This window comes from Synchiropus splendidus, chromosome 6, assembly GCF_027744825.2.
Source record: "Synchiropus splendidus isolate RoL2022-P1 chromosome 6, RoL_Sspl_1.0, whole genome shotgun sequence".
Lineage (NCBI taxonomy): Eukaryota > Metazoa > Chordata > Actinopteri > Syngnathiformes > Callionymidae > Synchiropus > Synchiropus splendidus.
Window position 1 is genome coordinate 5,034,620 of NC_071339.1, and position 26,484 is coordinate 5,061,103.

A 26,484-nucleotide genomic window follows, 5' to 3' on the forward strand; every position below is an offset into this window, starting at 1 on the left:
TTCCCCAGCCTTGCTTAGCCAGCAGCTTCACAACAGATGGCTAGAGGAGGCCTCTATTCAGGCGGCTCCTCTGTTTCCAAAATCACATGAAGGAAAGTACACAAGCTGCAGACAAAACACACAATCCCTCCAACAGCACACACATGCAAATGACATGGATTGTCAGAATTGCACAGGCAGCAAACGGGGGTCACGGCGAATAAGCGCGCCGCTAACACTTATTTCATTGCCCGCAGAAACGCATGCAAAACACAGCGGGATGAAACACTTGCAGGGAACACATGCAACGACAAGCAAGGGAACACAAGGATGCTGTTGTCTGATTATGCCAAACTACTTCCTGCATGATTCAATAACCGAGCGGATCTCGGTGAAAGCATTTCCGCACCCCGCCTTTATTAAATGAATAGTATGTTTATTGCAGCTTTAGTGCGGTGTAAACTCATAAACACCCTCCCGGAGTACAAGGGAAGCTGTCAACTAAATATTGTTTCTCTCACGAGTCGCTCTTCCAGCTCAATTACGCCTTTCAACTTCACAGGCTCAGTGTGATAAAGTGGCAGTAAAAATCATTCACATTAATACACCATTGTGCATCTGCTGCTAAAGGTAATTAAAGAAGTAAATGACTCATAAGAATAGACGTATTAGCCACAAAATGGAAGGCAACTGGGCTGGCTCATGAAAATATGTACCATTAAGATACTGCGTTTTCATATTGGGGTAATCAGCTCCACTCGGCTGATGCTGATTTAATCCACTCCAGTGGAAAGTCTATCAGCGCACAGCCGCGTGTCACTCAGGCGGGCAGTTTCTCTCTTTTGTGTGCGCGCCATGAGTCAAGCCCTGCAACTTAAGAATTGGACTAGCTGCGGAAAACAAGGAGGGGTCCCAGATCCATATCAGTCAGACGGGCGGCTAGTCTTCATTTGCCTTCATTTAGATGTGGAATAAATATGGACGGTTAAAGAAAGCTCAATGAGGCAAACGCACAAGTGACCCAAGCGCTAAGCCCATTCTCTGCCGGCCCTTCTTCCTTGACCTCATCTTTCCTTTCTGCAGCCAGACGCCCGCTGAATGAAATGCTGAGAAGAAAGGAGCCGTGCTAACGGTGCAGGATACTTAGACGCACAGTTTTTAAACACACACTCCTCTGGATTGCATCTTTGCAGGAAGTGTTGCATCACTATCGAGTGCTGCGTGTTGTGCTTGGGAAAACGGGTGCTTCCAAAACCCAGCGTGAGACCCCGAATAAGGTGAGGAGATTTTTTATCATGCGTGAATGATATTGTTTAGAATGGGAAGATCTTTCTTCACTGGTCTCAGAGACGGAGGACTCAACTCTTCTGATACACTTGAGGCCCGCAGGATATGGACGGTAAAACTCAGAAATCTTTCCATTTATTTGCGGTGAATATAAATGAATAAAGAAGCAACGGCGAGTGCTTTCACACATACTTCATTAGTTGGGAACTTTCTGTGCGGAAGCTCTTTTGGACAATACAGCGAGACGTTGAGTCAGGTTTAGCTATGATTTGTATTAATGTACCAAAAGACACGGGGCATACTCGTCCACTCAGAGTACTTCCTCTCAAGAAAATTTGATAAAGAACTGCGGTGATTTATGTCGCAGGCGGACAATATAAGCCGCTAAACCTTACAGTGGACATTTACGAGGGAATGCGTGATGTTTATTGAGCCCCAGATACAGCGACCAGACAGTTAGGTTGCACTCAAGCCTGAACTGATGGACCGTGTTGGCTGAAAAATCAACGGCCTCCAGGGTGTGTCTTTTAACTTCGTGCGAGCGAAAGCAGTTCATCTCGATGAATAATATGACTGATCAGTACAGAGGATAACAAGCATAACACTGCCCGCAGGAAGACGGATTACTCATGACATTTGTCCACAAAGCTGACGCTCATTTTTTCCAAGGCTTGTTATAAGCATCTTGTTGACTCATTAAGAACAGGAATTAAATTCCAGATTTCTCCTAAGTCAGGGGCTTCAGATGCCTTGAACTGCGCTGACCCGAGACCCGACACATCATGTGCTACTGAGGGACAATTCCCAGTGAGCAGGACCAAAGTTCCTTTTGGAGGAGTGGACTTCTTATAAATCACAAGGCGCTGCAATTGGCCATGGATTGAGTTGCAGCAGGGACAGACAGCTCCCTGGGAATAGCACTGTCTCTGCAGAAGTCATTCCAGAGCGGGTAATATAATCCTATACCGCCAGGAATAATGGCAGGGAAGAGAGGAAGAATGGAAAAAAAATACGATTGCTTCAACTATAAGCGAGGCAATCTCTGACAGGGTCTAGACACATCACCTGTCACGCTGGACGGTAATGCAGCCTCTCATGCAGGTGACATGACATATGGTAAGATTATTTTGGGGGTTTCAGGTACAAAGCAAGGTTTCCTGTAACTTAACAACACTGCAGCGGGAAACCGTCTCCAATCACTTTACTGTTCGAGGAACTGACAAATATGTCAGACAAATTAAAATGTCTCTTACAGTTCTTATGCAGACCCATGACTTTCTCGAAGGAGAACAGGTTTTAAACCTCTATGCCCACCTCTACAGCGAGCTCACGATCTCATTGTGGTCAAGGTTTTAGATAAACAAAGACTTACAACCAAGAAGTCTTCAACAAATTGCCAAATAGTCCATTCTATATGATCGTGCTTTTCTCAACTTCTGAAGCTCAGTAGTGAGCCATCACTGCACCCTCATAACATCCAAATAAGATTGCATTAGTGAGTACAATGAATTAATTCTCTATAATATTATTAATAATAATAAGCTCAATCCGAAATAAATAAAGAAGCAACTAGGGATACACCGACCATTCCGTGGCCAAATATGCTCAGCTGAATAGTGCAAAAAAATGCAACATTATGATGCCATCTACACCATGAAGAACAGCCAACAATGAACAGCCTAAACAATGACTTTCGCTTCAAGTCGACAACGCAATGTAATGTGGTTATTTTTTTTAAATACAAAAATGTGCCACAGAGGTGAAAAGACAGCTGACGGAATTCTGGCAATCGACTCCACCATTTTCGAAGTGCCATGAAAATCCTCCTAATTTGATGATTTCTTTGTTGTCCATGCTATCCGTCGTCATGGCGATGCGTCCATGCCAAGTGTGATCCAAAGTCTGCATACAGTGTTGAGGTTTTCCGTTCTTTTAAAGCATTGGAGAGTAACACCAGAATATCAGTTTGCAATGAGTGTTCTATCAAAGTATCTGGAGTATTGTGACATAATGGAAATACTACTTTATTGTTATGCTTATTATTAGAAAATATGAAATATATAGAAGAATGTCAAATGTCATTTCACAAACCTAAACATTACATTTCCTCGACAAACATATTTATGCAATATTTAAATATTGCAAAATATTTAACCACATTGGATATTCACTATTATTCATTGAAAAACAACTGAAATTTACAATCCATTTACAGTGTAAACAACCAACAGTCTTGTCATCAATCGCTTAACATTTACTGATCATTTAACTTGAGATTGCAGGCAGTTTAACAAAACTCAACTCATTTTCAAAACGGTATCATTAGAACAGAACATCTTTGCCATCAGTTATTAGCAGAAGTAAATGGTTAATATCTATTTACTTTAGAGATTATTCTTAGAAAAAACACGGCTACTGTGCACGAGTGCTGAGTGAAGTTTTTGATCTGCATCGCTAAAATCTCTCTGGCTTCTGTCCACATCTGTGGATGGTGTTTAAAGGAGGGTTTAACTTCCCCTTCAGGGAAATCATAGTTAATATGACAGCGCTCAAAATCAGACTATTTCTCGAGCATTTCCAAGTGGAGGAGCAAGAAAAAAAGTGTCCAGTGTGTAAGCACTTTTTCAAGCCACGTAGACCTTAATTAACATGCAAAGTGCAATGTGGTGGGAGAATTTGCTGCCCTCAATCTGCCTGAGCCACCTTCAGCTTTAGGCCCTGAGACCTGCAGGCTTCAATAAACGTCGCAGGAGAAGATGATCACAACTTAAATTGAGTCAGACTAAGCCTGAAGGGCTTACATAAACATATGATGGAGATAGCGAAGAAAAAAAAAAGGCAAACACAGCTAATAAGTTGGATGGTGGCGGTAAATTGACCGTATTTATTCAGCAGCATATCTCTGCGTGTTGGACTCAAAAAATGTTACCTTGTTGACCAAGGATGCATGTTGTGGCCAGATGAAAACCATGGAGCATTCAGGGTGTCACTCAATGTCCTGGGCCAGAGTCTGTTTTCCTAAACAATCCCAGATGTGTATCTGAAGTGAGCTTTTCTAGCAGATGCACAACAGGGCAACTTGCTGTAACACGCAGGGAATGACGCAAACAGTGGAACCAAAATGATGACGTTGTGACTAATGGGTTTCAGTGCTGAGGTATTGTGACACCTCACCATGTTGTAATAGCGACGACTGAGTCAGCATCTTATTTGTAGTAGAACTAGTACAACAACCACTGCTCTGGCCAAACCACCCGCAGCTGGCCAGAGTGAGTTAAGAAAAGTCAGTCACTTGGCCAGGTGTGATGTGGCACAACACAAGGAATTGGACCCTTCAGACTTGGGCCACTAGTGTGATCCATACCCTTCTCATATGAGTCAACTTATACAAAAAGAATCTCGGGAAAAACGCTTCAAGTCTTTTCACACTCCTCAAAATTAGTAATAGGTAGATGAGGTTTCATGAAACAGTGTCTTGATTTTCAGAGGCCACAAGATGGCGCTATCTGCTGTCGAATGTTTGGACTTGAACAACTAATTCAATGAAAATTCACATCATTGCTAAACCAACAGCACCACCTAGTGACCTATGAAAAATTAGGACACTGTTTCATCCACCCTGCAACACGGTTTCATGACACCTTGTCTACCCATCACTGCTAAGACTCAGATATTACTGGAGGCTAGCTATGTTCCACGAAACACAGAATCAGTGGGAAGGAAGGGAAAAGTTCAGATAGGGCAACAATAACAAACAAATTCCATAACACTTAACTAGCCTAAATCCTGGGGTAATCGCAAAGCTGATCCAAGACAGGCGGCTGAAAACTCATCTGGCCTTGCATTTGGTTTGATCTAAGAAAACCTAAAGATGGACGCAGACAGGCCTTTAGCTAAAGGACGTGCAGGCTGAAAAACAAAAGAAATTGAACGTGCTATTTTTCCAGCAGGACGCCCTGAATTTCCGATCATTAGTGCCTGCATAGTGCCCTAGTCATAATGCCGTCAAACAGGCTTCCATGTGAAGGGTGTTTGTCCCCTGTAAATTTGCTGAATCCGTTGACATTCACAGATTTGCATGCCTTCGTCGTCCTTTGCTAATGCCGGTGCCATATTTATTTTCGTGCAAAGTCTCTTATCCACATCTCGTGAGTCAGTTGACACTTGCATTTGATTGGTGGGCGCGGGATGGAAAAGTGCTGTTATCGATGGGACGTCAGACGCTGTTGATGGGAAGAAACGCTGATAAGTTTGAAACTTTCAACTTCTTTGTAAAACAAGTTTTACAGAACTTGCTCAAAGGCTTTTGATCCTAGGAGTATTTCGGTAAAGGAGCTTCTTTGGTGATAATAACTGTGGGGAACAAGGAAAAAGACGTTTAGGGTCGATGGACACTGGGGAAATCCCAGTTAAAAGCCCGACTCAGAATCTCAGTACCTGCATATGTCATTGTTGGGAGATTTCACACGTAGCAGAGTTGGACACTACATATTGTTGATACTTCTTGTCAATATTTTTTCACAGTATGATGAAGAAACTAGTTGTTTCTTGCTCATTTTCACAGTAAAATAGGACTTCCAAATAGTCGATGACCGCTCGGAGACAAGGGTTTCAAAGAAAAACAAAGACTTCGACGCAGCTTAAGCACCATTCAAATGAGCATGCAATCGGGTGACAGAACTTGTCCAGATGTTGAGTCGTCCTTCATGAGTGAACATTGACTACGTACAATAAATCACCCGACACCCCCTTTTTGTGTGGCAGAATGGGTGCAGTGAGTGAAACCCAAAGTAAAATGCAGGCAGCAGAAGTAGCCCAAACAACAAGCACTGCAGGAACCAAGGGCATGCGGGCTATAGAGCTGCTGGGAAGGTGGGCGGGGAGGGGGGATGACAGACTGCTGTTCAACTCCATTAGCTGCTATGTGAGAGGGGTGCATCTAGCAGCACACGACCTGTGAAGAATCTTAGATCTCACTCTATCTTGGAATGGGGATTGCTGCATTAATTCTGGGAAACTGTAATCTCTCAAGCAAATCAAATTACTCTCATTAAGCAGGAGAAGAAAACTGCCTCTGTAATAAGTATGTATAAAAAACTATTTATTACCAATAATCACCTCTTTATTATGCGCTAGCTTACAACGGCTTTTATTTTTGCTGATTAAGTTTAAAACTGGGGAAACAAGGGCGAGCACATCCTCACAAAACCACCTACATGACACTTTTGCGCACACACACACACACACACACACACTCATACACGCACACTCATACACAGCTCATGGAGTTTATGAGAGCAGTTGATACAGTGATTAAAGGGGAAGGCAGTGGGATACAGCGCTTGAGGGCCTTGGAGAGGACGTGCCTCACCTAGTCATAAAAACACACCTCTGTCTTCAAGCCAGTACTGGGATCGCACACACTGGGTTCACCTGGAGGTGAATCACTGAAGAATTTGCATGCAAAATAGCACATGTCATCACCCAGACTGTGCGCTTGCACAAGCCGTGTTGGACTGTAACTTGGCAAACACTTGCTGACCACCACATATTTGCATCAGTTTGTGAGGTTGACTTCCTGACCCAGACGCTCTCCAGAAAATAAATGCACAACTTCACCCTCATTTCTACATCGCAGAGCTCTCTGTCTTGTTTAGCCTACAAAACTTTTTGATAAACAAAGGAATGTATCTGTGTGGGTTTTATGACTCTAGTGGGACGGGAAGCCTCCTGCTCATCTTCCTGGATATGACATCTTCCCAAGGCGCACGACTTCCAGCAGGATCACTTTTGCGCTAAGTACAGCTCGTTTTTTCTCTTCCAAAAAACTTTATTATTGACAACTACATTTTTGTTGAAGTTGTACGAGGAGAATTGCGCGCCTGACACAACGAGTTAAAGCAGCACCACAAGTCACGAGTCTGGTTATGTTCAAAGTGTGAGGCTTTTTAAAACAAATGCTGCCAAGTGCCTCTCCAAGTTTTTTCATTTTCACTTTCTCTGCAGTGTGTGACAGGACACAAGTAAGGCCAGTCTAAGTCGTGTACTTCTCATTGTGTGCTTTCTCAAACCTCCTCAAATCCTCTTTAATAATCCCCACTAGCAAGAAAACAGACCACACAAGTGCTTGAACGCTTCTGGGTTGAATCATCTTCATGTCTATCCATATCGAAATTAGTAGGGCGCCTAAAAAAACAACTGAATTTCAGTCATCTTTGTGTAACAAATGGTTTACATGGTGAAACACACACTAACTATAAATCAGCAATAAGGAATTATATTAGTGGCATTCAGAAGACGGCTGTGGAGCCCACTCTAATAGTTTAGACACAGTGGTTGGAATTTTGCATAATTCACATTGAAGACGTTAATAATAATAATAATAATGATAAAGGAGAAATAAAACTCTTTTAATTGTCTATTGAATCTCTCAAATGAAATTATTAAATATATGTCTATGTGAATAATAATAATAATAATAATAATAATAATTGCAAACAATGCCACCACCACCCACAACAACAATAATAATATACAAAATATATGTCTAGAATCTTCACATACTGTCAGTAAACTGAGAGTGTTCCATCTTGATATTGAAGTTACAAAGTTGCAAGATGTCAAAGAACCTAAAGAAACTTTCACAAATATTTATGCTTAGTCAAACTGATTGAAGAAGTTCGTGAATCTGTCTTTTGCGAGACCTACATTTTGTCCACTTGAGACCACTGTACTCTGAGAGCACTGGCGGAGAAGTGTGTGTATATGGATCAAGCTAAAACAGTTACAAACAAACTACACTGTGACAGTTTCTCCAGTTCTACACCTGACCAACAAGAAGCCTCTGAAACCTGCACCTTCTCCATCCCCGACAGACTCACTGCCCACGTGCATTTTGACAAATAAACAAAAAAATAAACAAATAAAAATGACATTCCATTGCGATGGTGGTGCGCAATGTCTGTAGCACTGTGGGGGGAAATGCTGAACCTACTATTCAGGGTACCATTTTCATATTAATTGCTAGTTAGTTAGTGGAAATATTGTAGCAATTTTAAGCATTTTAAAACTTATTTTTTAATAGCCACCAATTGCCTATAAATCTGTGCAGCTGTCCTCAACCACTGACCTACAGTACGTTTGAGGTAAACCAATTTGGAGTCACCGGAGACAACAGTAGTTTTACAATTTAGAAAACACCCTCTTAGCTCAGTTCATTTTTTTTTTTTTTTTTGACAATTACCTACTTATGTTTGAATGGTCACCACATTACATTCACTTTCTCCAGCTTGTCTGGAACAAGAAATAACTCTCCAGAAGGTTCGGCTATTTTCGCACTGCTTCCCCTATGAGTCACAGCAAGTGAATTTCATACCACAATATGAAAACTCCAGGAGAAAAAAAAAAAAAAACGGACAGCAAAATGGGTTATTAAATATTTGCCAGTGGAAAATCAATTACAAGTTGGGTGTGGTGGATCATCCATTTACTAGAACAGCATAATTACCTGTTTTTTTTTTTCTCTCTCTCATTTACTTCTTTATTCTTCTGGGACACTGATGTTCCCACAAGCCAAGGGAACACACTTTTTTAGATTATTCAAATTAAACACAGACTCCTGAGAGAAAACCTTTGTCAGACTAGAATGCCGCAACGCTAATGTGCTCCAAAAACAAACTCCCCTCGAGCCAAACGGGGGACGATCAATTACACGTCAGCCCACATACTATTAATTGTCATCTTGAATTGTTTAAGTGAGCATGAAACGATAAACAAGTGGAGTATAGAATGAGAGGATTCCGAAATGATCCGCTGAAATACCAGCGAAAACACTCTCCATACCGAACCTATGCCTTTGTTAGCAGAGATTGTTTGGCAGGAAGACAGGTTACAGCAGCGCCGTTTCCCCGCGGCTACAAATCACTGTTGGTATTTCGTTGACTGTCTGTCAAAAAGAAAAAGACTGCATCCACTCCTGTCGGTCCTGTCGGCTATGATTCATCGACAGGCGGAGGATCACAGTCAGCTATAGACCTGTATTCCACTGGAAGACAGCTGTGAGGACATTTATAGCCCAAATAGCTCTTGAACAAAGTACAAGGGGAAAAAAGTGATCTTTAAATAGACAAAAGTGCATTAAACACCAAGTTTATCTGGCAGCAGAGTATCACATTAGCACTTTGTAAACATTCACCCATAAAGGTAATTATGTTGATTGCGAGAATCTTGTGGGGCTTTTCTTTCCCTCCTCAACATCTGGTTCAAATATGGCCTGGCCTTTTTGGCTTGCCGCCGGGGCGGTTGAACTAGACTGCACACATGCACGTATAAATAGAGCGGTGAGTAATTGTATCTTTCTAGTTTACGTTTTGTTGTTTTTAACTCGACGTCAGCAAAAGGGCAGAAGCTGTGGCTCCCCACAATGCACCTGCGAGAAGAGTTCTGGTCCAAAGAGGGAGCTCAGGCTTGTCAGAACATGTGGATGGAGGCTAGACTTCAAGGTGGAACATTTGACTGTCAAACTGCGAGCAATACTTTTGAACTACGAGATACAAAGAGAAATTGTCTGATGTTGCATTTAGCCGTGCGGCTTAATAAACTGTGTTACAAGCACCAACAAATCCAGATTCTTTCAGACTTTGTCAGCATTTTCAAACCATTAACACCTGTTACCTTGTAGCCTATTTGAGTAAACATGGAAAGTGGTGCATTTTCATGCTCTGCAATTTCTTCACCTGAAACTTAACATATTACCATCAATACCTTTTTCTTTTTTAAATGAATAGGGAAATACTTGGACCCATTTCTGAGGATTGGATACAGTAAGATAGGACATCAGAATATGAAGATAAGTGCCTGTTGGCTCACCTCCAAAACCATCTGAAAATTCCCATCAAATTGTCACTAAGGTTGTTGTACAGTTATAACCTGAACTGTACGGAGCTCTAGAAAGGCTCTTCCCTCCTCCAAAACAAGCCTGTTGGTACTTATTTGAGGAGAGTGGCACTCAAAAAGAGTTGCCCCTTGAAAACAATTGGTTTTGCTTGAACTAGAGGGTCGACTTCTTTATATGGTTATGTCCTCAAGGATCTACACTCAAGAGTCCTCTTAAATTTTCCATCATACTTTGAACCATCCACCATATTGGTCTCTGTGAGAAGGGTTTTGACAATACCGATTTTGTCAGTTTGCATCCAAGCTGGTGAATATTTGAACGAGTAGTGCTGCAAACGCGATGTGTACGTTGAAAGCGACTGATTTTCATGTAAAGTCAATGAACAGGAGCTATTCCAGGTAAGTAACTATCACGCTGCAGTCTAGAAAGGTCTCAGGGACATGGACTTAGATCGGCCCGCAGTAAATAGATCCACTTTTTCTATGTGAGATTTTCCAGCACATACTGTGATGATGTCATCACACCACGCGCATAAATGCATAAATCACGGACAAAAGTAACCCAGCAGGAGGCAAATCATGCCATGTAAACAACAGACATCATGGGCCAACTAAGGATGTAAAATGAAGACCACCAGAGAGTGCTTTTCTTTGGGACAAAGGTGCCAATTGTGTTGTCGCTCCAGCAACTAAAGACTACTGGCAGAGTATGGCTTAACTAATATAACATAACTGCATTTGGGTTAAAAACAGATTTTTCTATTATTATTGTTATTATTGTTGTTGTTGTCAATAATAATAATAAAAAACAACAACAATAATAATAATAATCTATATGCACAAAATCAAAAGGTTTCAGCCAACATTTGTGCATATATTTGTGAAAGAAATCATGAGCATAAAATGATTCTTGTACCCTACGTTCATTTTTGCAAATGGAGAGCTTCTTACACTAGTAAAACAGACTGTGCCACACAATATCACTTAACATAAAAAAGACGACCATTTTATAACACATGACAGATGTGGGAAATTGTTGTCTGCAATAATACGATTTCAATGATTTAGACAGAAAATATATGAATTTAAATCCACAACAAACACAAGAGGAGGCATTTATATGATCTGCTCAGGTCACTTCTTCCTGTGCACACTGGGCAGCAAGAGGAGAAGAGGCCTGGAGAGTGAACAAGAGATAATTGATCAAGATGCTGCCACCACACCGTGCCCTCACCTCCAAATCCCGCCGGTCCAGTTTTCAATTTAACACAGTATTTCGCCCATTGCACTGCCACGACAAGTCTTTGACATGTTTACATTGAAAGCACTTCTTCCTGCTTCTTCTCTTCCCTCCCTCCTGCTGCAGTGTTAGCCAACGTGAAGTGGGGGTCCATTTCCTGAGTCTACTTTACCTCCGAATCAGACGCATATAACTCACAGCCTCCTTCTCCTATCTTGATTCCACTTCTGGAGATAAGAACACATTTATTGTTTTCATTGAGCTACAGTGCTAAGACAGAGCACTCCGTATTACACTTCAGTCAAGATAATGCTCTGCAAATCACTCATTCAATCCATCTTGGAGGCCAGTGATGTTCTGAAGCCACAGTTGTTGATCTATTAGAAATGAAGCCGGCTTTGTTTGGGAAAGAGCTGGAGGGCCAACAGTTGAATGAAGAAATATAACCGCGATAAAACACCAAGGCCAGTGGTTGTACTGGTGGTGTTTCAACTGGTGTTTTCCTTGTCCTTTGATATGCAGGATCACTCAACTAGCCGGTACAACAAAGACATCACACAACGTCAATCACACAAAGGGCCAAAAGAATGTCCAAGTCAAAGTTCAGTAACATGCTTGACATTTACATTTATTTATTTATTTTTTATGTGGTTTGGGCGTCATTATATTTCAGTGTAATTCTTGACACTATTGTCGCTACTTTGATACTCAAAGACCTGTACTATCAGTCTTCAAATAAGCCATAGTTCACAACAATATCTGTGAATACACAATGGTTTAGTGGGTCTGTGCTGCAGCCTCACAGCAAGTAGGTTGTAGGTTCGACTTCACAGGAGTGAACCTGTGTCTTTTCTGTACGGAGTCACTGGCACTTCGGTTTCCTCCCACAGTCCAAAAACAGATCTGCAGATGTGAGAGAATGTTTGCCTCTCGCGCAGGCAGCCGCCACATCTCCAGAAGGGAATAAGTGGAAGATGATATACACATCCAACAGTGCAACTCAGTGTTTGCACCATCCGTCCTCAAGGCTTCCTTTGGGCTCCACAAATGTATAGTATGTACACCATACTAAGGCGTTCTGTTCTCTTGTTGCCCTTCAATAAATGCTAACTGCAAAGGTTATTACAAATTAATTCATTGTATTTTTTTATATGAGAGACAGTTGAACAGTAATTATCAAAGGTTAAACTAAAATAAAATTGATCCTCATCTGTCCACTGTCCAAATTATACTAATACTATTAAAAGCACAATCCTGCAAGAGCTCCAGTGACATTTGTTATGAATCACTTAAAAAAATTACCTACATTTCATGTAATTAAAAGGTTAAGAGAAATTATCATTCAGCAAAGAAGGAAAATAAATATAATGTTGAGTTTGCAGATAATTAGGAGCTGGCATTTGGGCTGGTGGAAGACATTTGAAGAATAAACTTGGAATAGTTTGCTTCTCTCCCTGTTAGCCCCACAGACATTTTACATTATTTAATGCAAAATACCATCTTTCTGATTTTAGCTTTTTTTCATGTTAATGTTTAATAGGAGCCCTTGGCAAATTATGGGCACAATTATTAGATATCCGCGGAGAGAAATTGAAAAATTAATCAGCCTCAATTTTGTACTACTCGGATTCATTGGAAATAGCTGTGAGAGCTGCAGCTGCTCATCCTTTGCCGCTGCCGCCGCCTCCGTTCACATACAGTCTGTTGGCAGAATCAGTGTCTTGTTGAGGGAAGACAATCGCATCAATATGGTACAGTCTCCTGCTCCACCATATTGGTGAGAAGCCTGCAAATATCAGCACAATTGAAAACTCCTTGCACGACAGTACGACATGTTCAATTGCTTAAAAAAGTGAGGAATGTTGTGTAAAAATAACAACCATTTAAGTGCGGCATTTCTGGAAGATTTATAGAATCAGCGGAGAGTTCTCAAACAGTGCACAGGCTCCTCAATTTTTCATCACCCATCCACATTTCCCATACCATCCATCCACATTCACACAGGCTCGGGAAAAAGAATGCCGCTCCAAACAAGTCTTTTACATCCGCCAAGCAGCAGTCCTGCTGCCGTTTGTCCACTCAATGTCTCCTAAGGCATGTCATCCAGCTCTAATCAAGCAGAAAATGGTCATAAATATTTCTTTCTGCTAGATTTCACATTCGCATTTCACGCGGGGACATGATATTTCCCCCCCTACCTCCAGGGAGCACCTAATGCAAAAAACAGTTTCTTATATTCAAGGCTCATGTTCCTTCAGTCAAATGCAGAACATATCCCTGTTTGCAGGGAAAAAAAAAAAACAAGTCGAGCAGGAGGGAACAGGGCGAGAAGAGGAGGGGGAGGACATAAAGGACTGTCTTATTTTCTGTGCCATTTCCCGGCTAGTACTTTCACAGCCATCCCATTACATCATGTCAAAGATTGTAAACAAGCAAATAACAACAGAGACTCAGTGAGGGGCATGTGCAGCTCTCGCCGTCCACAACTGAGGAGGAGAGAGGAAACATTTGTTTTTTATTGTCCCTTTAAATAATGCATATCTTCCACACAGAGAAATGGATGCAGGAGGTTTTCTATGAACCATTGTCTCCAGCCTGTCTAAGTATTTATGGCACGTGTCATTCACAGGATGCGGAGGGGCTATCACTTTTATTTATGGCAAGGCGTCCCATCATGGCACATCATTCCCTAAATGGTACACAGCTATTCACCAGTGGATACGGACTCGTGTCATTTTTCTCTCAAATAGAGGCCATGTCACCGCTGAATGTCTAAGGTCATATAAATCACTGGTACATTCTGTCACGAGTAAACACGTGTCAAACAATCACATTCACTCGGAAAGACCTGCTCAGGTTATGGCCGTCCATTTGTATTTACAGCGTTGCCTTTCACTCAAAAACAATATACCAGCGTGTGAAACGGTGTCGCTTAACCTCATGTTTTACATGAGGACAGAAATTCATTACTCAACTTTTGTGTTTCCGAAGACTCACTTACGCTAACAAGTGGAATGGTCAGTGGTCTGTGCTTGTTGCTCATGGCGCAATCACGCCTAAACACTGACTGAGATGTGGGCCAAACAATTTCTTTTTATAATGGTATTCTTTGAAAAGCAGTTTTAATAGAATACATAATTCACCTCCTTAATCATTGAATCACAACACAACCTAACATTTTTCTGCATTCCCCTCCTTCTTCACAACACAATCTCACTCCATGGTACAACATATTGACATTTGCAGGAGGACTTGATAGCTTTACATGTTCATGCATTAGGCTTTCCATTGAAGCACATGTTTCACAGCATATCGGTCGTGTAGCGTTAGCCATGGGATGGCGCGCCTTTCAGTCTGTATAGCACATTGTGTCATTGCTGTATAAAGCCCCTCAAACAACATGTGTTTCAGTCATGGCGACTCCGGCGGCACCATCTACCAACGTTACATGAGGAAGGATGACGATCCATCGAAACACCTATGCGTCATATAATGCGGAAGGTTGACTTTGGCGTCTGCATAGGACGCTAAAGTCCACGTGCAAACATCAATATATTATGCCATGAAGAGTGACAATGGGTTGCTCTTCAAATTTCTGTTACTTACTGTTAATTACTTTGAGGAATTTTCCAGTCTAGTCTCGTATCTTGTCTACTGTCGCCACTTGTTAGCCTGCTGCAGCGCTACGCTAACCCAACAATCCTTGTAGGTGGCAATATCAACATGCTTTTGTGGGGATCGACATTACTGCAGCTTTTCCTCTGGTTCCAAATAAAATAATTTAAAGCTATTGTTAGTCGCACAAAACAACTTACCAGGGTGGATTTGTCCCCCAGGCCTTAATGTTGACACGGGTGATCTAATAAATCAAATTGTTACTCGATTTTAACTTCACTCCAGTGCTAGCTCAGGTGAGGACACCTCCTTTATCCACCTATATTCGGGCTTTATGGACAGAGTGAGCAAGGAGCACTTAAGTCTGATGTGAGACCAAATGGAGAGTCTGAGAATATGAGCCAGTAGGACGTTGTAGGGCGAAGGACATGCGGCTGATGAGCTGATGCTGATAACATAGCCATGTAACAAATAAAAACAGGTCATTGAAAACTCCGTATAATGACCTAAATGTTCTCTTCTGTCACTAAAACAGATTCCCCTAGTTTCATTTGTCCTTGAGAGCCGAAGCTACACACCATGCTCTAATACATAGTAGCATGTGGCAGCTTATTTCCTTGATACTCCGGCGGCTTCCACCCCCCACCATCTCCGCCACCGTTACGGCCAGGGCTTGCAAGCTGACACCATGGATGAACACTGATGTCTACTTCGCACATTGTGTCAAGAGATTATGAATAAGATATAAAAGCCAGCCTAGGTACAGGACTTTCACATTAGCCTGGCTGTGTGGGTGATTTCACTTGTATACAAGAGCGCGCATGCCATCGCCGTCAGTGCGCACGGCTCACCATAAACACACACTTAACTCGCAGTTCGCGCGAAAGAGGCGTTAATCTGCGACGTGGTTTTGAGCTCACTGAAACAAACAAGTGTTTTAAAAAGAAAGCGTCCTGGTTTCAATTTCAATGGCTCATTTAACCCTTATCTGCCCAAATCCTTTGGGTCCATTCTACGTTAATTGGATCTACATAGCACTGGCATTCGGGTGTTAACAAGCACAGCCTATGAATATTAATTACCCTAAAGTTTTGTGCACAGGAAAGACTTCACTTATATGTATTAATTCTATGAAGTTTTTTTTTTTAAGTAGCGCTCTCATTAAAAATGAACAGGCCCTGCGCTGGAATGTGTTCCCAAGAGGATTTGCGCATCCTCAAGTCTGTGCTTAATAAATTGGGTCAAAGAGGGTTTTTTGAATTATGACGGCGCCCTCAAATGACATTATTACTCAACTTAATGTAAACATTCCTGCAGAGTGAAGAAGGGCTTTTGTTAAAAGTGCTTTGACAATAGTCATTAAAGCCAGACAAGTCTGAGCGCGTCCTTTCCCAACCACAGTCTCCCGAGGCTGCGTTTACACGCTTATTTATTTACAACACTAAACACGCAAGTTGTTTGGTTAAACCGCGCAGGATTACTCTTCAAGCTGTGCGAGCGTTCACGTGTGAGAGTCCGTGTTTGTCGACATGGAGCATTCAAGAGCGGCTGTTGTCTTTACTTTAAATAAAACATAGAGGATGCAATAGTGCAGGCAGCTATCTGTGAGACTCAATACTGATGACACCTGCTTGAGGTTCAGCTACACACACACACACACCGGTCGCTTACATCAAACACCATCCGGGAGCCACACACTGCGATCCACTCCTTCTTCTTCCTCCTAATGATACCAGCATACTCTCACGTCACTTACAAGAAAGTTGTACACACACTTCCTCCAAGGCTCCTTGCAACGCAAATCTGCTGCAAAGCTCAAAGTAAAAGTGATATACTGGGATAAAGGAGGGGCAACTGGACTTCCAGAATGCCACGTCACAGCCTGGTGGTGAGTCAGATAAATAATTTATTTAAAATTATTTATTTATTAATTATTAAAAATAAAAAAAAGAAATACAACAAATTACACAATTTAAAATATTTCACCACAAAAGATTAAGAGAACGTTTGAGAAAACAATGCCATTACGCTCCCAGTCGTAGTGTCCTTGGGAAAGACACCATAACTATGCTTCATGCCTCGTGTGAATGTGCATGAATGATCATGGTGGTGGTCAGTGGGGCCGTTCGGCTCACAATGGCCGCCACGCTTCCATCAGTCTGCCCCAGGGCAGCGCTGGCTGCAGTCGCTTACCACCTACGGTGTGACTGTGGCATGAATGGATAATGGTTTCTGCAAATCGCTCTAGGCTCTTGAAAAGCACGTTACAAATGTAAGCGCTTATTGTTATTGCTATTCATTATGACCGGGAAACCAAGTAGTAAATAGAGAAAATGTAATTTTACTTTATAATTGTGAATGTAAGTAAGTAACAGAAGGACCATAAATAACTCAGTTGATGTGGTTAAACAGTAGTAGAAGACATACGTAAAATAAAGAAGAAATAAAAGGACCTCATGATGTAGGCAGAGGGTCACGTGTGGGCCTTGGACCACTTCGTCAAACGTGAGTAAAGCCAATGGAGCACCAAAACAAGAAAACCGAGACTTGTCTGTCCACCCAACAGCACGAAGGGCACCACAGATTTTAGGCCCCTTGCACAGTACACAGTAACAATGAGGGGCGGAGTTCCAGTTTGTTCGACTCCATACACTAAATCCAAATTTAAGAGGAACGTGACTTCACCAAAAAAATCCAAATATTTATTGTGATGACTGACATTCATGATCGGCATTTTTTTAACAGTTTTGTCACAAGACATCAATGGAGTGGTGGCTATTGACAACAAATTTGATCAATGAATTGTGTATAATACTTAACTACAGTAAGCCCAGAACAATCTCACACAAGTGACTGAAACCTGTTTACTTCCCCACAAAATGCATGTGTTTTCCTTTCATCACAATTATCACTTGTACATTCCCTCTCTGACATCATCACTGTTCAATTTTCACCTCCGTCTGTGCCATTATTAATCAGCTCACACATCAAGAGAACCAGCACCAGCGAAAAAAAAAAATTAGCCTGCAATAAAACTGTCATGTGCTGTGGTATAAAGACAGATGTTGCCAGTTGTGTGATAACATAATTAAACTGTTCGGTGAGGGATTCCATAAAATTATTTAAATTGGCAGAGCACTATCATTTTACCAATAAAGCAATTTAGGGCAATATGCAGTGTCATAACACTGATGTTATCCTCTTTCACAGATTTTCCAATAAGTTGGAGCCCATGCTGTGGCCTCCTCTGACAATATAGCTGAGCGCACGGAGATACCTGAGCTCTCAGAGCCAGAAGAAGAAAAGGAGAGAGGAACAATGAGAATCTCTTCCAAGGGAATCTCATTTAGAGGCGGCATGAGACAGCAGCATGTTTAAACACTGAGCGTAGGACTGAGTGCAGCTCTTTTTTTTCTTTTGGTTTACCTGTTCAGGATGCTTCATCTGAATAGATGTGTTCACCAAGGGACTGGTCATGTACCTTGGTCCTTTCTAGTTCCACAGAGTCAATATTCATAGCAAACATTTTAAACCAGATTTTCTTGTTATTTAAGAGCGGTGTGAATATGTGAGCAAGTGAAAATAAAAGGTTGTGTCTTTCAAATTGTTGACAGGGGTGTGTTCACTTGGAGTTTACTTTGGCGACAATGGTTGAATAAATACTTCACCCTGAGATCAATATGAATATTAAATGTGGTGTTTACATCTGTCAAAGCACTTTTCTGCTCCATTATCATGCTTTCAATTGACCCCATCAAGAGGCACCTCTGATCCGAGGCATCCCTTCCAAAACCTCAAGTTTTATCAGGTTCCAAAAACTCCCCCTCATTTTCAGTCAACCCTACATTGACTCACCACCATCAAATGACCAACTTTTGGCAACAAATAATCTCCAGTCTCAGCGCAAGCCCCAAAAGACTGCTATGTGGACCTCGACTCAATCATATTATTCCTGTTTGAACTGTGACTGCAAACCCTTCCCACTGAAGTTGACAGGACACCGCTGAAAAGCAAACCCAAGGTCTTGCGTTTCCACCTTCTGGAGCCACGAGGGAGCATGTCATGCCTTAATAATGCAAAGCAGATAGCTGTGCCCGCTCAGCTTTTTCTGCAGCCTACGTTATGCGTGTCACTCTCTTCCCTCAGTACACGCAACACCACAGACACTTTGGTCAAGCTCAGAGAAAAGGACACATCATTTGGCCAGACATGCAACAAACTCAAACAGCACTTGCATTCATTGGCTTGGAGAGTCTTTTTCCTTGAATAGGCAACTGTTCCATGGGGTCCAAAATTTGCCTCTGAGTTGCTACACCGGTGCAGGTGATGAGTCGTGCTATAGATGTGCATAAAAAAAAAAAAAAAAATGTTGTCTTTCATAACAATACTTTAAAACCAAACCTTCATCGCCAGACAGCTGATATTTTTAATCTAACCAAGTGAAGTAAAACGGCTAAATTTGGTCCAGAATACAAGAACCCCGTACCAGTGATGTTGGTAGCGGCGACTTGTCCATTCCACTGTGTACAGTCATTTAGCGTGCGAGAATTGAGTAGCTTGTTTTACAAGCATGTCCGGAATTAGTTACTCTAGTGTTGCGCTATTTACAGAAAAAGTACATGTTCAGTATTTAGCATGTTGGCTACGGTCATCATCTTTGTCTACTCCAGGCAAATGGGTTTAAGACAATGTTAGCTTGACATTTAAACCTGCGTTAGAGCAATCATTCCCAGTTAGGTCTAATTTTAACTGCAACATAAACACACGCAAAAGTACAGAAAATTTCATCAGTACACTGGTACTATATCAGGACTACAGAACCTCACTTCTACAATGTTAAAAGAAAGAACCAAAACAAGCTGTGAAACATCCCGATATTAGAGGGTTAAATGAGGGTTAAAAGTCAACTTTTGTGGGACAAAATTAAGGTGTTGAAAATAGCAAATTGGCCTCAAGAAAGACCTGACTTGAAGGATCTGCTTCTAACGTCTCAGTGCCAGATACCACAGCACCTTCAGAGGTCTCGTGTGCACGTCTGCTGTCTGATTTGGTGGCAAGCTGGGAACGTCCACCACAATAGGACACACAATACGCCTCTGTCTCAAACACATTCTGAATCCTTCAGTTATCAACAACCGTGGCTCCAACATCCTCTCAGCGTTGAAGCCCTGTTTCTACCTCACCGCCCTGTGTTTGACTTCCTAATAGAGATGCTTAAATCAAGCTTATGGTCCACTTCACCCAAATCTGACTCGTCCACAAGATGAATTTGCCTGTCAGCACCAAGATGATCAAACAGAATACAATTATTTCACCGCCCCCATCTTTATTAATGAGGACTGTCCTTCACTATTACGCTCCCTAATAGGAATAAATGATATGCCACTGCCAGGTTTGTTGTACCTCTATTCAGGAAACTCTGAGTTGGGGACTATTTCACATTGATTTTTGTTGTCTAATAGGAGCCTAGATGTGCTCAGGGAACAAAGAATGTGGACCTCCTGGGACAAGTAGACCATGAAAGAATGTTTTCTCATGTTTGGAGGGATTACGTTTTCATCTGGAGAAGTATACAGCCAATAGGAAACGGCGGACAGGACTAATGGGGGAATAAAGCAGGTGGCGGACTATTTCCACATCTCTATTAGATCAAGAGTGGAGAATGCAGCGCCCCACCTTTTCTTCAAGTCATATGTAATTTATCACAGGTAATTAATGTAGCGTTTTTAATCCACTATCGCAGGGTAACTGAAAAAGGGGTAGAGTAGTGTACAAAGAGAACGGCAGAACATTGGATTAAAGTAACTGTTTTCCTTCCTCCAACTGCCAGTAGATGCAGTGACCACGCTTGGCTCTATTTAGGGAAGCTTTATTTCCATCCTCTGCTTGGTGGTAAGTGCACATCCCTGACACTTTCCTCTCCCTCCCCCCCCCCTCGCCCCCGCCTCACATTCAAAGTTGTAACCCTGTTGTCTTTGCGGAGGGAATCAAAATGTCCCCTTGGCAAAGAATGAAGGGAAAGTCAACAGGAATTAAGTTTCAGTGCAACTGTTTACTCAACTGTGGCCTGCAGTTATTGAAATTTTATCCATGGTTTTGTGTGACTACTGCAGTAATGAATTCAGTATGGCTATGATTTTCTCACTGACGACATGCTCATTTTGGCCTGGAAAGGGACGATGATTAGGAGGTGGAGTCTGATGTGGCACAAGAGGGGGGAAGGGAGGAAAATCACGCTGGAGAGGTCTTAACACTTGGGCGTGTTGAGGCGGGAGATGCATGCCCCTTTTGTTTAGGATACATTTGGACATTTTTCTGAATTTCGTTTTAAGTGTGAAAAGATCCGCATCCAACCACAGAGCATCATATTTCACTGGAAACATTTTGAAGTTTGGGCTGAAATCTAGTTCATTCCGATGCTTATGGTTATGGTTTGACCTAACAGTCACAAAGAAGAGAACTCAGATGGATAATCTGATGACGAGATGGATTTTTTTTTTCATATTTCCAGGCTTTAATCGTCAGATCATTAAATGTCCCGCACATCCCAGTCTGAAACATACTGAAAAGATTTGTTTTAGACAAAAAAAGTTTTTTTTGTGTATGATTGTGACAAAAAAAAAACAATAATGAAAAAAAAAAAAAAGAAATGCTTCTTAAATTTACTTGCTTTGAAAAGCTGGCATTCACTCAAAGTGTTGAATCAAAATTGTGTTACTTCCTTGATATGAAGCGCTTACCAAAGTCTGGAGGTCAACTGAACCTGACCTTTGGTAAAAGGGAAAGGTGAACGCTGGCATAGTCTTTCTGTACAGTGTTCTAAATTTGGGAATTTTGTGTGATATTATTCATCTGTTTCAAGCCTAATGACAGGCATCGCTCTGCATCTTGGATGCTGTGACTGTCCAAATCCACCCTCAGTGCCACAGTGGGTGCAGGTTTTCGCAGGTTTGCGGCCCTCGAGGACCGGACAGGACACCTCTATGTTAAAGGAAAGGAGGAATGGGAATGGTCCGATTGGTAAAGACTTAAAGTCTACAAAAATCATATATACATATTGAGTTGCTACATCTAGAGTGGAATAATTTATGGACATATGCAGATTTATTTGAAAGCTATTTTTTCACTTCATGTACACCACTGTTAGGCCTTGTACACGCTGCTTATAACCAATGCTGACGACGGATCTGTGTTTCGCAGTGTCACCGCATTGTTTCCCATCATCAATCTGACTCTACTACAAGATGATGAATGATAATTTTGAATTATTGCTCAGCTCTAGACTGCCGCTGCATTGTTGCGCTCGGCGTACAAACAATGATGGATGTGCTGTGACAACAGTGAGCCTGTGCATCATCACCAAACAGCTCCTGACAGCAACCCAAGTCGTGCTGTCGGACTGACCAAGATAGCAGAAGACACGCTGATCTTTTCATCGTTGCGTCCTCAAACACGCTGTCATGTGACGTGCATAACACTGACACCAACAGAAAGAGCGTGTCTGTTTGCCTCTGGAACGAAATGGTGAAAATGTTTTGGGCTTCGCCGACACGCAGCATGACGTGCGGATTGCAGCACCTCATTGGCTAACGTGGGAGAGTGTGGCATTAGTTGGGAGTGTGAGGTGTGTTTACAATGGTCCCGGGGAAACGCTGTCAGCCTATTGGATGTCATCGTCTCTTAACTGCCAAAAAAATCAGGCAGCACCTCGACACTTAAAATATGTCAGAACATCAGGATGAATATTTTACTAAAACTGAGATGCCCTGTGCGAGGATAAACACATCAGCAAGCAAACACAATCACACGAAGAGCACTTCCCCTTCGTTAAATATTCACAGACTTTCAATATACATAAATAATCATAATAATGTGTTTATGTACTCGATGTACTTTAGGCAGGAATTAAATATTTAGCAGCACTTTAAGTGGGCCTGCTGTTGACATGTCTTAATGAAGCCGAGACAGGTGCGAAGAGAGGGACTGTGAATTACCTGGTGCTGCTGGAGATGAAGCAGATCGGCCGGGGTCGCCTCCGCTGATGGTGTGGCGCTGTCCGCTCGTCCCTCCCTCGACCCGGGTTCCGCGTTTGTTCCACCATTTTGATTAGCCGCTCCGTTGCTCGTCGCCTCTGTTCCAGATTCTTGCATCATGACTTGAAAACCTGAGAGAAAACGGGGGCAGCGAGAGTGAGAAAGACTAGATGGAGCAGCTGTTAAAACAAAAAGGTTGCATTTCAACTGCGAGCCAAACTGTAAACATCTGTCACATCCTTCCCACAAGAAAAAATTCGGAGGGCTTCACTCGATTTTCCCCTTCGTGTTTGTTTGATTGGAGCACACACAATGAACGCGCAGTAATCCTCGGCGAATAAACATGTCTCACTGCACATTACGTATTGAACTTTGTTTTTTTTTGTTGTTGTTTTTTTTCGTTACCGATCCCCACCTTAGCAGTCGACACTCAGGAACAAAATAAAGCTGGAGGACCCAACAGGCCACGGTCAGGTGTGACGGTGGAGGGCACTGTGGAAAAGGAACCCGACCTGGCTGGAGTGAGAGCAGAGGAGCCCAAGAAAACACTGGACCTCTATAACAAAACACGTTCTATGGAAATGGATATATTTACTTGCGTGGCTCCCAGAAGAACCACTACTGAATGGCTTTTTAATGGGAAACAGGGCAACTGTGTGAGGCCGGCCAAAGGATCTCCATGAGAAACCTCCAATCCCAGTCTGAGGAAAAACAGCTAAATCCTTCAGGGCTCCTCAATTAACACCAAAATAAAGATCTGGTGCACAGAAATGTGCAGCGGAAAGACCGAGACAATATAATAAATTCATATTATGTATTAAGATATAGACCATAGTTCCATTTTGACAGTGACAGTCATCCATTTTGTGCTGCAGGAATTCTTTTATGCTCCATAAAAAGCCAGACAGACAAGTGTCGCCCACCCACCCAGCACGGGCTCTCAGGAGACCGGTGGCAATGACCCCAGTGGAAATCTCTCCCTGTGTTCCTCAAATCAGTGGAATGATTTACAGCTATTGTGCGTCGGTTGCAGGCCTCACTGGCGTCTGGGTGCCCAATACCGGAGCAGTTAATGAAGCTGACCAAGTCAAGCAGAAGCAAATTAACTTGCCTGATTAATTATTTATATGAAGCAGAATAAATGCCTTTAAAACACAGGGCCTCATCATGAAGGAAGGTGAGAATGGAGCTAAATGCAGATTTATGGTGTTGCGTTTAAGGCGTGTGATGGAAGTGGGCGGGGGGGGGGCAACTGCACGGCCACTGCGTCTCCAGAGACACACATCTAAACAAGACGCAGACGCAGGCAGACACCAGAGGGACACGCTCAGACTGACAGAGAGGAAATTGAGCTTGACAACTTGTCACACAGAGTATTTACAGAGAGCAGGTGAGATAATGTTCCGGACACCAAATGATTGAAATAATAATAATAAAAATAAAGCTGAACTTCAGCCTGAAATACACTTCATAGCTCTTGGATTCCAGCCATTATGAGCCACTTCATCAGTTGCAGTTGTGGAGATCTTAACCAGAACCAGAACCAGAACCCACCGTGCACTGCGGTTTACATCTACTCTCCTCCAGAAGTCCTCCTCGCGTGAAGCATATCCAACTAAGTGAGTCATCCGACACTGTGGCCTGTGCCGGTTCAGTTGTGTGTCATACAACCCCCGCACCGAGGGGCCTGTCAGAGCAGTCTAGGCTCAGCTCATAGGCCCAGCTCACCGGGTTTGGGTGCAGGCTGCCCCCCGCCCGCCAGACAGATGTTGACCTGGCTCACCCTTCCAGTCTGGCACGGGCTCCTTCCATAATGGGATTTTCTAAACAGACTGAGTAACTGGGATGGGCTGCAGCCAGACACATCTCCATCTACAGGCCACGGCATGAACCGCTTCTCTTCCTGAGAGACCAATTACAACACAAATTTGTGCTTGCAATATTTCAGGAATTTCAAATTGCAAAGCCGCTCTCAATGATCTACAAAGCAGACATTTTGTTCTCAGGAAACTTGAACTAATCCTTCACATGACGTCGCACTAAGCATCACACTTTAAAAGAGAAGAGTGGTACAGCACGTTTATGTCATACAGAAAATCTGCCTGCTGCTTATCATTGATAAAACACTGAGAGAGGAAACACTTTCATTTCACATCCCCTCACAACCCAGTGTCTTACTGCCATTATTCATCCTCCATCACTTCACAGATAATTCTCATAATTAGTACAGAAAAGCTGCAAATTTTCAAATGCATTGCATCTCCAAAAGTAATCAAGAGAATGAGCCGGGGGAAATTTTAATGTATGCAAAACTACTGACCCACAATAAAAGAGGAACGGCTCGGATGAATACAAAGTAATGTGTGAGTGCTCAGAACCGGCACTGATGGGGGGATAGCGAAAATTAACACCCAATTAATTTTCGAATTGACAAACAAATGAAAGCCATAAATCTACTTTCTCATTAATTTTGCAAGAGAATCGTTCAAAGCGCCGACAAAAAAATCGGGAAGAAAAAAGGAAAATGGAAAATGGGCATTATCCATCAAAAATATCAAGCAGATAGGACAGAGTCTTATTAGAGAGTTGTGCTGATAACAATGTTAATCTGTGAGGCAGTGAGGCGGGCACCTTCATCAGCGCAGCCTTGGACAACGCTATCATGTGACTTGGCCCTTGTCTTGTTTTCGCTGCTCAAACAGCCTTCTCCTTTTGCAGATGCCCATGAAAGGTCAAAACCCAGCCAGAAAGTTCAGCACTAGCCAAGAGCTAAAGCAGCTCCTGAAGTCCAGAAACAAACAAAGTCAGATAATAAAATTCCACAATTGTCTGTATGGTAACACAAACAGTAAAGCTGGAATATCTGAAATATTTCACACAGGACCAAAATATTATTTCTGCATCTCCGCCTCTGTTCTGTTTAAACAGTATTGTCCATGGAAACACTGCCCATGTTCTAGCTGCTTACCATGCCGTCCTCAATTACTTTCACACTCAGTCAAACTCATTTAAATTCTTTAAATGGAGGTTTACATATTGTATTTACAGAGCAACAGCCAAAGTAAACCCGACCATTCGCCCCTCGACTGTCCTGTGTGACCCCCTCCCTATGCCCTACACACGACTCCGGCTTCTCATGATCCTGGCGCACCAGGGTTAGCGGTACAAAATGAATGAATCGAAGACCAACAAGTTGAAACCAGGAGAACAAAATTTGAATTCAGGACCTCATAAAGTGCACCTGCATTTTGTTTTTGAAATGCGATATCGGCGAGCTTATGATGATCTTTCACAAAGAAAATGGGAAAACATCCAACCCAGACTAAAGCAACAGAACATCTGTTGATAGATCTGCCTGTGCTGTGAGAGCTTGGAGCCGACACGGGACAATAAACTAAGGTCAGAGTCTGTGTTTGTTTACAGTTTTTATTTTCT

The 26,484-nt window shown here is 42.3% G+C and overlaps 1 protein-coding gene across 11 annotated transcripts in view; it reads right to left on the reverse strand.

The window, feature by feature from the left end:
- Positions 1-26,484, reverse strand: part of foxp1b (forkhead box P1b) — a 169,131-nt gene that overhangs the window by 60,009 nt on the left and 82,638 nt on the right. For all 11 annotated transcript variants that reach the window (XM_053866984.1, XM_053866981.1, XM_053866985.1 and 8 more), the window contains one exon: positions 23,011-23,180. In XM_053866984.1, the coding sequence (XP_053722959.1) occupies positions 23,011-23,169 (159 nt within the window). In that variant the 5' untranslated portion in view covers positions 23,170-23,180. The remainder of the gene's footprint in view (positions 1-23,010; positions 23,181-26,484) is intronic.